General features: G+C 52.7%; 1 protein-coding gene across 1 annotated transcript in view; it reads left to right on the forward strand.

The window, feature by feature from the left end:
* The window catches only part of OBSCN (obscurin, cytoskeletal calmodulin and titin-interacting RhoGEF), a gene marked incomplete at its 5' end in the record, with an annotated part of 113,769 nt that overhangs the window by 42,397 nt on the left and 56,287 nt on the right, over positions 1-15,085 (forward strand). Inside the window, 13 exons of the mRNA XM_080804163.1 lie at positions 3,827-4,102; positions 7,984-8,259; positions 8,907-9,191; positions 9,313-9,579; positions 9,697-9,966; positions 11,056-11,322; positions 11,543-11,809; positions 12,008-12,120; positions 12,237-12,390; positions 12,804-12,908; positions 13,940-14,206; positions 14,302-14,571; positions 14,678-14,944. Coding sequence (XP_080660289.1) covers positions 3,827-4,102; positions 7,984-8,259; positions 8,907-9,191; positions 9,313-9,579; positions 9,697-9,966; positions 11,056-11,322; positions 11,543-11,809; positions 12,008-12,120; positions 12,237-12,390; positions 12,804-12,908; positions 13,940-14,206; positions 14,302-14,571; positions 14,678-14,944 — 3,084 coding nt within the window. The remainder of the gene's footprint in view (positions 1-3,826; positions 4,103-7,983; positions 8,260-8,906; positions 9,192-9,312; positions 9,580-9,696; positions 9,967-11,055; positions 11,323-11,542; positions 11,810-12,007; positions 12,121-12,236; positions 12,391-12,803; positions 12,909-13,939; positions 14,207-14,301; positions 14,572-14,677; positions 14,945-15,085) is intronic.

A 15,085-nucleotide genomic window follows, 5' to 3' on the forward strand; every position in this document is an offset into this window, starting at 1 on the left:
GGTAAATACGAAGAATTCATACAGTCCACCATAGTCTGATTCCTGGAATGTAAGTCTCCTTTCACACAAGAAACTCTAGAAAATGAATACAGAGCTTGATGTGAACAAAATGAAAGAAAAAAAGTCTATGTGGTTTCCCCAGTAACTGGAGAATTTTAAAAAAGCACTAGATAAGATATAGCATTATGAATCCAGGAAAAATGTTTTATAATACTTAGCATCAATTGCTGACAAAAAATTGTTCACAAAGTACAAATAGGAGGTCTTGTCCTTAAGTGTACTAATTGGTGGTACTGAAAAAACTAGCTGACATCACACTTCATGTGAAATCTTGAAAGTTTTGCCTCTGAGATGGGACCAAGACAGGGAAGCCAGGTGTCACCATTTTTATAGAACATTTACAGCACACCAAGGAGGAAAATAAAATGCAGATATAAAAGCTGGAAAAATAACAAAAACAGAGCTAAGAAATGATATAGTTATCAATGTCGAAAATCCCAAACAGTTAATTATTTGATGGAAAAGGGAGTCAGGAAAGACTACAACACACAAAAATCCATATACAGGAAACATTTCTGTATCTATACACCAGATATCTGGAAGATGACTTTTTTTTCTATTTCTTTTCAGCATAACAGAATTCATTGTTTTTGCACCACACCCAGTGCTCCATGCAATACATGCCTTCCTTAATACCTACCACCTGGCTCCCCCAACCTCCCACCTCCCGCCCCTTCAAAACCCTCAGGTTGTTTTTCAGAGTCCATAGTCTCTCATGGTTCACCTCCCCTTCCAATTTCCCTCAACTCCCTTCTCCTCTCCATCTACCCTTGTCCTCTATATTATTTGTTATGCTCCACAAATAAGTGAAACCATATGATACTTGACTCTCTCTGCTTGACTTATTTCATTCAGCATAATCTCTTCCAGTCCTGTCCATGTTGCTACAAAAGTTGGGTATTCGTCCTTTCTGATGGAGGCATAATACTCCATAGTGTATATGGGCCACATCTTCCTTATCCATTCATCCGTCGAAGGGCATCTTGGTTCTTTCCACAGTTTGGCGACCGTGGCCATTGCTGCTATAAACATTGGGGTACAGATGGCCCTTCTTTTCACTACATCTGTATCTTTGGGGTAAATACCCAGTAGTGCAATTGCAGGGTCATAGGGAAGCTCTATTTTTAATTTCCTGAGGAATCTCCACACTGCTCTCCAAAGTGGCTGCACCAGTTTGCATTCCCACCAACAGTGGAAGAGGGTTCCCCTTTCTCCACATCCTCTCCAACACACGTTGTTTCCTGTCTTGCTAATTTTGGCCATTCTAACTGGTGTAAGGTGGTATCTCAATGTGGTTTTGATTTGAATCTCCCTGATGGCTAGTGATGATGAACATTTTTTCATGTGTCTGGTAGCCATTTGTATGTCTTCATTGGAGAAGTGTCTGTTCATATCTTCTGCCCATTTTTTTGATATGATTATCTGTTTTGTGTGTGTTGAGTTTGAGAAGTTCCTTGTAGATCCTGGATATCAACCTTTTGTCTGTACTGTCATTTGCAAATATCTTCTCCCATTCCGTGGGTTGCCTCTTTGTTTTCTTGACTGTTTCCTTTGCTGTGCAGAAACTTTTGATCTTGATGAAGTCCCAAAAGTTCATTTTCGCTTTTGTTTCCTTTGCCTTTGGAGACATATCTTGAAAGAAGTTTCTGTGTCTGATATCAAAGAGGTTACTGCCTATGTTCTCCTCTAGGATTCTGATGGATTCCTGTCTCATGTTGAGGTCTTTTATCCATTTCGAGTTTATCTTTGTGTACGGTGTAAGAGAATGGTCAAGTTTCATTCTTCTACATATAGCTGTCCAGTTTTCCCAGCACCATTTATTGAAGAGACTGTCTTTTTTCCCCTGGATATTTTTTCCTGCTTTGTCGAAGAGTATTTGACCGTAGAGTTGAGGGTCCATATCTGGGCTCTCTACTCTGTTCCACTGGTCCATGTGTCTGTTTTTATGCCAGTACCATGCTGTCTTGGTGATCACAGCTTTGTAGTAAAGCTTGAAATCAGGTAACGTGATGCTGCCAGTTTTATTTTTGTTTTTAAACATTTCCTTAGCAATTCGGGGTCTCTTCTGATTCCATACAAATTTTAGGATTGTTTGTTCCAGCTCTTTGAAAAATACAGGTGGAATTTTGATCGGAATGGCATTGAAATTATAGATTGCTCTAGGCAGTATAGACATTTTAACAATGTTTATTCTTCCAATCCAAGAGCATGGAATGGTCTTCTATCTTTTTGTGTTTTCTTTAATTTCTTTCATGAGTGTTCTTGGAAGATGACTTTTAAGGGAATTTTAAAGGTGTTACAATAGCATTTGAAGGACCCTATTACCATTCCTGTCTAATAAAGGATATTTAAAAGGTTTTTGGGAAAAATAATTCAAACATCATTAAGAAACAGAGAAAAGATCTAAATCATGGATAGAAAATGATGGAAGACCTAAATGTGTTCAGTCCTCATCATAACCCAAATAATAGCTCTTTGTGTGCAAGACTATTGACAAGCTGATTGCAAAAGCCAAGGTGTACCAAGTCACTCCTGAAAAGAGACTGTGGGGACATTTGCTGTGACTGATATCAAGGCTTTTTGTAAAGCTACAGCAAGTCAGACAAGTGGTTCTCCAAGCATGGTTTGAGAAACAGCCCAGAGGAACAGAACAGTGAACCCAGAAATAGCTCTGTATAGAACCTCATGCCTTCTCTTTTTCTGTTTTTGTTTTTACCCTGGTGCTAAATGTGAGGGTAGTGAAGGGACAGTCTTTTCACAAATAGTGCTAAGATAGTTAACTGTGTGGAAAACTGAAATTAAGTTGGATGTCTATTTCTTGCCTTGCCAAACAGTCAACTCCAGGTGGGTTAGAGACCTCAATGTAAAACAAGTTCTTATCAGACAATGTAGGTCATTCATGACCTCAAGGTTTTGAAACCTTCCTTAAACCGAACAAAATGCACAATACAAAAAGGTCAAATTAATATATTTGCCTGTAATAGAACTCATAACTTTTTTTTCACTAGAAACATCATAAAGGAACAGAAAGGCAAGTCGCAAAGATGGGGAGCACACATAAACACACATGACCATAAACACTCTAACAGTTAATTATTTAAAGAGCTCTTAAATAAATCTGAATGAAGACAATGCTGTTGAATATGGGGCAGAACATTTGAGAGTTGACACCATGGAAAAGCAAACATTAATGACCAAAGACTTCAGGATAGGTACTCCATCCCTGCGTCATCAAGACCATGCAAGAGACAGCTATAAAATGTACAGTGTCAGTCCTGAAGGTTGCAAAGAGTTGACAACACAGAGAAGGCAAGAGTGTGGAACAGCAGGAATTGTCCTGTATTCTAGATGATGCTCCTTGCAAATCATGTGGGGGGATCCTTTTGGCATCTAGAGGCATTGGGCACGTAGCCGTCATGACCCACAGTTCCCATGTACTCAGAATTCCCACCTGAACAGCCTAGATGGAGCAGTGATAGAATGTAGGATCCCCACCTGGGACAGCAGCCAGGTGGAGTAGTGGTAGAATATATGGTCCCCATCTGGAACATTGTATGGTCTCCTACACAGAGCAGGGAGAGAATGGGTACATAGATTGTGTTATTCAGTGTCAAAAAGACTACGGAGTTTTCCAGATCACACAGTGGATACAGAGCTTGGAGATGTTTCCAGTTCCCCTGCTTCCCTCTTTAGTCCTTCTTGTCCCAATGCTGCCTTCCTAATGGACATGGTCTCTTCAATCATGTGCATCTCTCTCTGTCCCTAGAAACCTCCGTGGTGTTTGCCAAGGAGCAGCCAGCATGCAGTGAGGTGCTGGCCAAGGCAGGGGCCAGTGCCACCCTGAGCTGTGAGGTGGCCCAGGCCCAGACGGAGGTGACGTGGTACAAGGACGGAAAGAAGCTGAGTACGAGCTCCAATGTGCATGTGGAGGCCAAGGGCTGCAGCAGGCAGCTGGTGGTGCAGCAGGCGGGGAAGGCGGACGCCGGGGAGTACAGCTGCGAGGCCGGGGGCCAGAAGGTGTCCTTCCACCTGGACGTCGCAGGTCAGTTCCTTCTGGTACCACCTTGTCTTGTTTGGAGGTGATGGAAGCATTGCATTACAGACCCCACAGGCTCTGATGCTCTTTCCCTTCGTCTTCATGTTTCACCTTGGCCATCCCAGTGTGGTCTTCTGTTTTCATAGGCATGGCTATGACTCATGGAGGTTTAATGGGAAGGGTGCACGCGGAGGGAGAGGGGCCATCTGTGCCCTGAGCAGTGCTCTCGTGTCCTAATGCTTAGTCACGCATCTCAGCACCCACAGAGAACACTCCCAGCGTCCCCTGGTGCCCAGGACGAAGGCTGTGCTTCACGCTTGGGTGCTGAGGTAGCTCAGCATCTCACACCTTGGTTATGCGACTGTGCTGCTTCTGGGTGCCCCAGGTGCCCTGTTCAGGATCGCATGGGATTCTTGCTAGTGAGACACATTTCGATTTCTTTAAATCAGGATAGGGGAAGTTTTGACCATATAATCATCCTTAGAAATGTCTCAACTGAACTTTAGAATATAATGTTTTAGGACACTGTTTTGCACATGGATATGTTATCTGTGCACCCGTATAGGTAGCAAATCTAGACCCATGTTTTCCTTCAAAGACTGTGCAAAGTAAACAGAACCGGAGCGTTGGTATGTATGTGCCTGAGATAGTCACATGCAAGTTCTGGAATTCTCTTTCTAAAGAAAATCTTATTTCCTTGTGTCCTCAGTCAGACCACTCTGTATCAGAATTCCTCTTGGACTTTAATTTACAGGTTTAGAAAGGGAGGAAGTAAGCAGTCTAGGCTGTATCATCATGCTTTGCTATAGATGAGTCCTTGTGGTGGCTGTCATTGGGTGGTGTAGGAGTATATAGTGGCATTTCCTAGTGGTTCTGTGTATTTGTGCCTCTGGGATGCTTTATGGGGAAGTCTGAGGACTAAATGTATTTTCATTTTGGTAAATTGCTCTTAAGCTCAGAGAATGCTGGGCAGTAACACCACATTGACTCCCAGGTGCCAACATACAATAGTTATGATAGTATATCAGTATATAATTTTTTGGGTGTGTACAGATACCACAAAACTTACATCTCTCTAAAATGATTTTTTGTGAGAGTATGGCATGTTATTTTATGAAATCAGTTTGCAGAGTTTTGATAAATTGGCCAAATTCTTAGAAAAGCATATGAAAATGTTACACAAGAAGAAATAGATAACTTAAGTAGTCCCATCACTTTAAGTGCATGGAAATAGTAATCAAAATTTTCATAGAGAATGATCTAAACCTAGTGGTTTTGTTGATAAATTACACCAAATATTCTGGAAAGTAATTATTCCATGTTCATGGAGATTCTCCGAGATAATAAACTAAAGATATATATCCTCCAGTTTGATTTACAGAGCTAATATAACACAGTACCAAAATCTGACAAGGAAAGTAGGAAGGATTAAAATTTTATGCCAATATCCTGTGTATATCTAGGCCATGTCTTCAACAAACTATTGGCAAAGTCATCTGAGCAGATGTCAATGAAAATACACTATTTTGAAGTCTTAGTCTAGGAATGAAATGTTGGTTTAATAGTCAAAACATTAGAAAATCACTATTGTTGATCCTTGCATGATGAGGGGGTAGGGGTGCAAATCTCCCATGTAGTCAAAAATCCATATATAACTTTTGAGTCCCCCAAAACTTGACTGTTAATAGGCTATTGACTGAGACTCTAATAACTTAGTTGATTACCACATATTTTGTACGCTATATGTACTATACACTTTATTCTTACAGTAAAGTAAGCTAGAGAGAAGAAAATGGTATTAAGAACATTACAAGAAAGAGAAAATACATTTGCAGTTCTGTAGTGTATTTACTGAAAAAAAATCTGCATTTAAATGAACCCATATTGTTCAAACCCATGTTGATTAAGAATCAACTGTATAATGTGACACTAACTGCTTAAAGGAGAAAAACAATAGCTTATCTCAATAAATGCAGAAGAAAGTTTGATAAAGTATAACATAAACCCCGAGCAAATGTTTGATAAATTTTAGCTTCCATTCGTGCTATAAAATTCTTAACCAACTAGCAGTAAACCAATTCTTCCTTACTTTGATAAACAGTACTACAGGAAACAACGGAGACATCATACTTAATGCAAAACCCTGAGGGGTTTACCTATGAGATAGGGATTAAGAGAAGGAGGTGCACTGTTAACACTCACAGCACGGAAGGAGGAAATAAAATGCATAAAACTTGGAAAACAAGGTAAAATTCATAGGTTGTACAATCACCAAGTCCCAAATTCCAAAGGAAAATTGTTAGACTTTGTGTGTAATCAGAAAGATAACCACGTACAAATGTGAACACATAGTAAATGCTTCTGTATGTATATACTGACAAGAAACCATTTGAAAGTGAAAATTTAAAAGATTTATAATAGTATTGGAAGTATCATGTTTCTAATTCCAAATTTAATAAACCATGCTTAGTAACTTTGTGAGGGAAAATTATTGAACACTTTTGAGAGAAAATAAAGAAGGTCTAAGTAAATGGATAGGAATCCATGGAAAAATCTGAGATGTTCACTGATAATTCAAATCCAAGCAGATTTTCTTTGGGAGGATGGTGGAGGGTGATGAAAATTGATAAGCAGTTTCAGTGTGAGTATTTGCACTACAAGTATGTGCCATAGCATTACTATAAAGCTACAGTGACATAGACAGCCAGATCTCAAAGATTGGACAGTTATCAGATAAAAAGAACAGAATAAAGAGCTCAGAAACAGACCCATCCATATATGAACTCCTGCCTCATCTGCACTTTTTCTTTCTTGACATCATGTCTGGTCTTTGCAATAAGAAAAATAACTTTTTGCCACTAAGCCATATGGAAAAAAAGTTGTCAGGTAATTCACAGTGCACACAAATCCAATTCTAAATGGGCTGGAGATCCCAGGGTGACAGGTGGCACAATGACCCTCTGAGATGAGGAGGAATCCTCTGAGATGAGGATTAGATTACAGTCTAATAAGGGAATTCTGACACAACAGAAATGCACTAGCCACCTTGGGACAGGAATGACAGGACTGCCCACAAAGAAATGAAAATCTTTGATTCATTAGAAGACACCAGAAAACAGTAAAAAGACAAGCCACACACATGTGGAAGAGAGACCCCTGTCATGCAAATAGAGCTCCTAAAAATAAATGTGAGAAAGACAGGCAGGGCTATTGGCCATTGGACAAAACACATGACACTGACATTACCTAAGAGCAAGCAGTAATGACAGGAAAGACTAGAGAAGTTGCTCCACTGTGTGAGTCATGAGAATAGGTGCAAAAAAAAAAAAAAAAAAAAAAAACAACCTGCAACAGGCACAACTACTTACCACCAAGACTGCCAGCAGTTGTCAGGATAGAACTTGAAACTCTGAAGCCTGAGGAACTCTGTGCACTAAAGGGAAGGTGCTCCCTGAAAACTTTGTGGGAAGACTTTGCATCCTCTGGGAAGGTTGAGGTGTGCAGATAGCAGGAGTCCACAGGTTCCTGTGAACAGAAGTCTCTTTCAACATCCACACCTGCAAGACCAACATGGGGCAGTGACAGAGTGTCTGGTCCCCATGAGGGACCAGTGGAGCAGTGGTAGAATTATAGTCCTCACCTGGTACAGCCCACGTGGAGCAGTGATAGAATGTATGTTCTCCCACCCCCAGGGCTGATGGATTGGGTAGGTAGATTGTGTTACTTAGTGTCAAGAAGGCTATGGGGCTTTTCCAGACCTCACAGCTGATGCAGAGCCTGGAGACGTTTCCAGTTCCCCTCCCTCTGGGTTTAGTCCTTCTCCCCCCAGTGCTGCCTTCCTAAGGCACATGGTATCTCCAATCATGTGCATCTCTCTCTGTCCCCAGAACCCTCTGTGGTGTTTGCCAAGGAGCAGCCAGCGTGCAGTGAGGTGCTCTGCAAGGCGGGGGCCAGCGCCACGCTGAGCTGTGAGGTGGCCCAGGCCCAGACAGAGGTGACGTGGTACAAGGACGGGAAGAAGCTGAGTGCGAGCTCCAACGTGCACGTGGAGGCCAAGGGCAGGAGCAGGCGGCTGGTGGTGCAGCAGGCGGGGAAGGCGGACGCCGGGGAGTACAGCTGCGAGGCTGGGGGCCAGAAGGTGTCCTTCCGCCTGGACGTCACAGGTGTGTGCCAGGGTTCCGTAGAGGTAATAACATCCTGACAAGTCAGGAAAGGAGCCGCTCTTGGACCGGATGGGGGGACAGTTGTGTGTTGCACCTGTGTTGGGTTCCCTGCGATGGGCCCAGCCCAGGATTCTGTCTACCGTCCAGGTGCTCGGACTGGAGAACTGCTGCCCCTCTTTTTGGCTGTTCTGGGCATCCACTTCCCCAAGCATCTCCCCTTCTGCCGGAATCCCACTGTAACCAGCAGAAAACCTGCCATGAGCCTTTCCTGGTGTCCTGTAGGCCCCTCAGGCCTGTGGCCTGCGGCAGGCACCATTCTCTGTCTGGGGCTGTCAGGTTCTAGGGAAACATGAGCACACACGTTTCCCATGTTTAATCCTCCCTGGGCAGCTGCGGAGCCTCTCTGGAGGGGCTCTTGTCTTGGGATCCTAAGTGTCCAGCTGTGATGTGGTCAGCCCTGTGGGCTTGCCCTTGCTTGGATGCCCATCCTGACCTGGGCCTGGCCAGGCTGTCCTTTCCTGCCTCCCCTCCTGGGCCTGCTTCCCGATGCCCTTCTGTAATATGGACCCAGGCCCACTGCTAGGGGGGATGGGGCCCAAGCCAGGAACACAAGAGCCCTGCTCTTATGCTCACTGACCTCCCCCCAGAGCCGGAGCCTGAGTCCCCTGCCCTGGAGAGACCTGGCCGCAGGGAGCCCCTGGTGGTCAGGGAGCACGAGGACATTGTCCTGACAGCCACGCTGGCCACACCCTCTGTGGCCGCGGTGACGTGGCTCAAGGACGGTGTGGAAATTCGCCGAAGCAAGCGGCACGAAACAGCCAGCCTGGGGGACACCCACACCCTGACCATCCACGGGGCCCAGACCCTGGACAGCGCCGTCTACAGCTGCCGTGTGGGCACGACAGGGCAGGACTTCCCCGTGCAGGTGGAAGGTGAGCAGGGCTGGGGGCGGGGTTCTGGGAGCCCCGGGTGTGCAGGGGGCGGGGCCGGAGCGGGCTGTCCCCAGTGAGGCCAGCCCAAGCCCTGCCGCTGATGGCCCTTCCTGTCCTGCAGAGGTGGCCGCCACGTTCTGCCAGCCCCTGGAGCCTGTGAGCGGGGAGCTGGGGGGCACGGTGATGCTGGTGTGCGAGCTGAGCCCGCCCCAGGCCGAGGTCGTGTGGCGCTGCGGGAGCGCACAGCTCCGGGCTGGGAAGCGCTTCCGGATGGAAGCCACGGGGCCCCGGCGCTCGCTCACGGTGTCGGGCCTGCGGCTGGAGGACGCGGGGGAGTACGCGTGCGAAACCCGCGACGACCGCACCAGCGCGCAGCTCACCGTCAACGGTACTCCGTGGAGGGCCGCGCGGGTGGGTGGGCGGGCGTGCCTGGGCGGGTGCCTGGAGCAGATACCCTGACCACGGCCGCGGGGTGGGGCCTCTCAAGGAAAACCCCTGTCCACAGCCCCCCGCACGGTCAAGTTCACATCAGGGCTGAGGGCGGTGGTGGCTGAGGAAGGCGGAGAGGCCACCTTCCAGTGCGCGGTGTCCCCGGGCGACTCGGCAGTCACGTGGTTCCGGGACGGCGCCTTGCTGCAGCCCAGCCAGAAGTTTCTCATCTCCCAAAGTGGCTCCAGCCACAGCCTGACCATCTCTGGCCTGACCCTGGAGGATGCTGGCCAGATCACCGCAGAGGCTGAGGGTGTCCAGTCCTCAGCTGCTCTCCGGGTGCGAGGTGAGTGGACGGGGCCGCAGGGAGGGCCTCTCCACGGGCTCCTTCCCTGCAGCCTTCCGCTGCCAGCCTGGGTCGAGCTGGTCTGGGTGACCTGGATACTTCGCAAAGTGGGGGAGGGGGGATGGGCGGTGCCCAGGGGCCGGGTACCTACTCGGAAGGAGACCCAGTAAACTGCCACAAGGTGCATCTGGTTGGGGAGTGGGCAGAGGTTGAGGCTGTCCTAGGAGGCTTCCTGGAGGAGGCATCCCCAGCCGAGCCCCATGGATGGAAATGGAGTTGGCAGCCAGTGCAAGCCGAGGCAGGAGGTGGGGATGAACTTCACTGGCTGGAGCCAGGACCTCTCCTGGGGAGCTGTTGCAGGTTCTGAGCGAGAGTAACGCGCACACGTACATCTTCTGGGGAGATCATGGCAGAGCCTGGGACTGGGAGGCCCACCTGCATCCTGCTTTTCATTCCTTAACGTGGAGTGTCCAGGGTCTCCCTAGAGCAGAGTGGCTGGTGCTGCAGGTCTGGGGGCTCAGTCTGTTGCACCAGCTCCCTGTGACCTGCTGCTGGTGGTCATGGGCCACACTGAGGAGTTCCGGGCACTGTGTCTGGCCTGGTTGTTGGGAGCCAGGGAGCAGGAGAGGAGACACATGTTGGGGAAGGAGCAGCCTCCCAGAGCCTCAGCTTCTCCCCACGTAACTGTGCCCGTGCAGGTGCGCAGCTGGGCCCGGCTTCCTCCCACGTAGCTGTACTTGTGCACATGCACAGCTGGGCCTGGTTTCCTCCTACGTCACTGTGCCTGTGCAGGTGCACAGCTGAGCCCGGCTTCCTCCCATGTAACTGTACGTGTGCAGGTGCACAGCTGGGCCCGGCTTCCTCCCATGTAACTGTACGTGTGCAGGTGCACAGCTGGGCCCGGCTTCCTCCCACGTAGCTGTGCCTGTGCAGGTGCTCAGCTGGGCCCAGCCTGGAGGCGGAATGTGAGGTCATGGTGGGGAGCAGGTGTGCCGTTTGGGGGTGGGGTAGGGGGTGGAAGGGCCCTCAAGCTCTGCCTCTTCCAAGAGTGGTCGTGACTGTGGTGACCTCCCTTGCTTGTGACCTCAGAGGCTCCGGTGCTGTTCAGAAAGAAGCTGGAGCCCCAGACGGTGGAGGAGCGGAGCTCCGTGACCATGGAGGTGGAGCTGACGCGGCCGTGGCCCAATGTCAAGTGGACACGGAATGCAGCAGCCCTGGCGCCAGGCAAGAACGTGGAGATCCACACGGATAGCACCAGTCACCGCTTGGTTCTGCACTGTGTGGGTTTCGCTGACCGTGGCTTCTATGGGTGCGAGACTCCGGACGACAAGACGCAGGCCAAGCTCACCGTGGAAAGTGAGCCGCAGCAGCAGGCGGGGCCCGGGAGTCAGGCATCCAGGAAGGAGGCGGGAGGGGGAGGGGAGGGATGTCCCCTGCAGGGACAGGCCCTGGGGGGTGCCCGGAAGGAAGGGGTGGGCCTTTGCCTCTGAGGCCCCGTGGGGAGGTGAGTGGGGGCTGGCCCGCGGGCTAAGGTGTCCGTACAGTGGCTCACCCCTGCCCCTGCGTGTGTGCTCAGTGCGCCAGGTCCGGCTCGTGCGGGGCCTACAGGCGATGGAGGTGTCCGAGCAGGGCACAGTCCGCATGGAGGTGGAGCTGTCCCATGCCGACGTGGAGGGCAGCTGGACGCGGGATGGCCTGCGGCTGCAGCCAGGCCCCACGTGCCAGCAGGCTGTGCGTGGCCCCATCCACACGCTCACGCTGTTGGACCTGCGGCCGCAGGATGGCGGCCTCGTCGCCTTCAAAGCTGAGGGGGTGCACACGTCCGCGCGGCTCATGGTAACCGGTGCGTGGGCCTGGGCGCGCCCTGCAGCAGGGTGCACCCTGCTCTGTCCCCCAGGTGGCCTGGGGGAGGCGGGCGGGGCGGGGTGGCAGAATCCTGGGCTCTGGGCTCTGGGTCTCCTTCCTCGAACAGCTGTCTGACACCACCCCGCTCAGGCCCCTCTCGGCTCTGCCTCTCACCCTTCCCCTCCTGCCACCCTAGAGCTGCCTGTGAGGTTCAGCCGCCCCCTGCAGGACATGGTGGCCACAGAGAAGGACAAGGTGACCCTGGAGTGTGAGCTGTCACGCCCCAACGTGGATGTGCGCTGGCTGAAGGTGCCTCCCTCTCACCCGAGTATTCTGGCTCCCCCTGCCTCTCTCGGTGGCCTGTCAGGCACGGGACTGCTCTGCTGGGGAGTTCCAGCACCTGACCCAACCTCATCCCTCCTCAGGATGGTGTGGAGCTGCGGGTGGGCAAGACAGTGGGCATGGTGGCCCAGGGTGCCTGTCGGAGTCTCGTCATTTACCGGTGTGAGCTTGGGGACCAGGGCGTGTACGTGTGTGACGCCCGCGACGCTCAGAGCTCAGCCTCCCTGAAGGTGCAAGGTGGGCCGATGAGGGTCAGAACCTCCTGGCCCCCCCACATTCCCCAGTAGGGGGCTCAGCCCCTGGCTCACCCTGCCTTGTCCCCTCCAGCAGTCCGGGCGGGAAGGGGGAAGGGGCAGGTCCGCATGTCCAGGGGTGACAAGGCCCTGCTCGTTACCCCAGGTCGCAAGGTCCAGATCGTGAGGCCCCTGGAGGACGTGGAGGTGATGGAGAAGGAGGGTGCCACGTTCTCCTGTGAGGTCTCGCTCGACGAGGTGCCGGCCCAGTGGTTCTGGGAGGGCACTAAGCTTCGGCCCAGTGACAACGTGCGCACCCGCCAGGAAGGTGCGGTGGTGGGCAGGCTTCGGGAGGGCACGTCCTCCTCCAGTCCCCAGGCCCTCCTCCCCCCAGCACTGAGTGGCCTGTGTTTCCAGGAAGGAAATACACTCTCATCTTCCGGAGGGTCCTGGCAGAAGATGCTGGGGAGATCAAATTTGTCGCGGAAAATGCAGAATCACGAGCACAGCTCCGAGTGAAAGGTGAGGGAGTCCAGGGGAGGGTCTCTGCTGGGCAGTGTGTGGGTGCACACACACCTTTTGGGCCTCCCAGGGGCTGACAGGTCCGTTGCCACAGAATAGGCTTGGGGCACCCAGGCCTTTCTTGGGAGGAGGACAGCAGTGACCCAGAAGGAGGAGAGAGGTCTTGGAGAGGCAGCCTTTTGTATGAGGGCTCAGGGTCTCCTTGTCGAAAATGGAGGCAGCAGTAAATCCTGGGTCTGGAGCAAGTGCTGGAGAGGTGGTGAGGGCAGATGGCACCCCTGGCAGGTGGCCGGGCTGGTGGCACCCCAGCCGGTGGCAGGGGCAGGTGGCAACCCCTGGCAGGTGGCGGGGGCAGGTGGCAACCCCAGCAGGTGGCACCTCTGGCAGGTGGCGGGGGCAGGTGGCACCCCATCAGGTGGCGGGGGCAGGTGGCACCCCAGCCAGTGGCGGGGGCAGGTGGCACCCCTGGCAGGTGATGAGGGCAGGTTTACACTCCTGTCAGGTGGCAGAAGCAAGTGGCACCCCCAGCCGGTGGCGGGGGCAGGTGGCACCCCTGTCAGGTGGCAGAAGCAGGCGGTACCCCAGCGGATGTCGAGCATCAGTCCTTAGCTGGTGGCCTTGGTGATAGTGAGGGCATCGAGAAGAGAGAGTCAGTGCCGAGGGAGGGGCAGGAAGGCATAGGAGGCGTAGATTTGCTTGATGCAGGGGTGTGCGGGGGGGAGGTGTGAGGAAATGTGGCAAAGCAGGGATGTGTGGGGAGCAGGGGTGCACGGAAGGAGCTTGTGAAGGGCCAGGGGCATGGATGTGGGTGTGCTCAGCTTCCTCCCGGTCAGCTGTGTGTGTGGGGTCCCAGAGAAGCCCGACGGGACGCTCGGCATAGCCATCACTGGACAGTGAACCCGGCCAGTGTGGGCTGTTCTGCTGGAGCATGGTGGGAGTCTGCTGGTTGGAGGCTGAAGAGCACCCACAGCGGTTTCGGTGTGGGGTTTTGGAGCTCTGAGCACCCCCAACCACACCGGCCACACCCACAGAGCTGCCGGTGGTCATCCTGCGGCCGCTGCGGGACAAGATAGCCATGGAGAAGCACCGCGGCGTGCTGGAGTGCCAGATGTCTCGGGCCAGTGCGCAGGTGCAGTGGTTCAAGGGCAGCGTGGAACTGCACCCCGGGCCCAAGTACGAGATGGTCAGTGACGGCCTCTACCGGAAGCTAATCATCAAGGATGTGCAGCCCGAGGACGAGGACACGTACACCTGCGACGCTGGGGACGTGAAGACCAGCGCCCAGTTCTTCGTGGAAGGTGCGGGCAGCGCCGTGCGGGCACCTCTCCGGAGTCCCAGGGTGGCGTCAGTCCTCTCTGCCGGACCGCGCTGGTGACCAATCCCTCACCCACAGAGCAATCCATCACCATCGTGCGCGGCCTGCAGGACGTCACCGTGATGGAGCCCGCCCCCGCCTGGTTCGAGTGCGAGACCTCCATTCCGTCGGTGCGGCCGCCCAAGTGGCTCCTGGGAAAGACGGTGCTGCAGGCGGGGCCCAACGTGGGCATGGAACAGGAGGGCACCGTGCATCGCCTGGCGCTGCGGCGCACCTGCTCCACCATGACCGGGCCGGTGCACTTCACCATCGGCAAGTCGCGCTCCACCGCGCGCCTGGTGGTCTCAGGTGAGCGCGCGGCGCGGGTGGGCTGCACGCGGACCTGGCCCAGGGCCGGCGTGGAACCCGTGGTCCCCCGGAGGCCCTAGCGCCGCCCTCTCCCCTTGTGCCGCAGACATCCCGGTGGTGCTCACGCGGCCGCTGGAGCCCAAGGCGGGGCGCGAGCAGCAGTCGGTGGTCCTGTCCTGCGACTTCAAGCCGCCCCCCAAGGCCGTGCAGTGGTACAAGGACGACACTCCCCTGGCACCCTCTGAGAAGTTCAAGATGAGCCTGGAGGGCCACATGGCGGAGCTGCGAATCCTCCGCCTCACACCCGCGGACGCCGGCGTCTACCGGTGCCAAGCCGGCAGCGCCCAGAGCAGCACGGAGGTCACCGTGGAAGGTACTGAGGGCGCCCGAGGCCCTGGAAGGATCTCCGGGGGAGGCGCCCGCGGCGGAGGCTGAGCGGCCCACTGTGCCCCGGCAGCGCGCGAGGGCGCAGGGGGCCCTGGAGGGTCTCCGGGGGTGGGGGACGCCCGGGACT

Source organism: Martes martes (assembly GCF_963455335.1).
Source record: "Martes martes genome assembly, chromosome: 5".
Lineage (NCBI taxonomy): Eukaryota > Metazoa > Chordata > Mammalia > Carnivora > Mustelidae > Martes > Martes martes.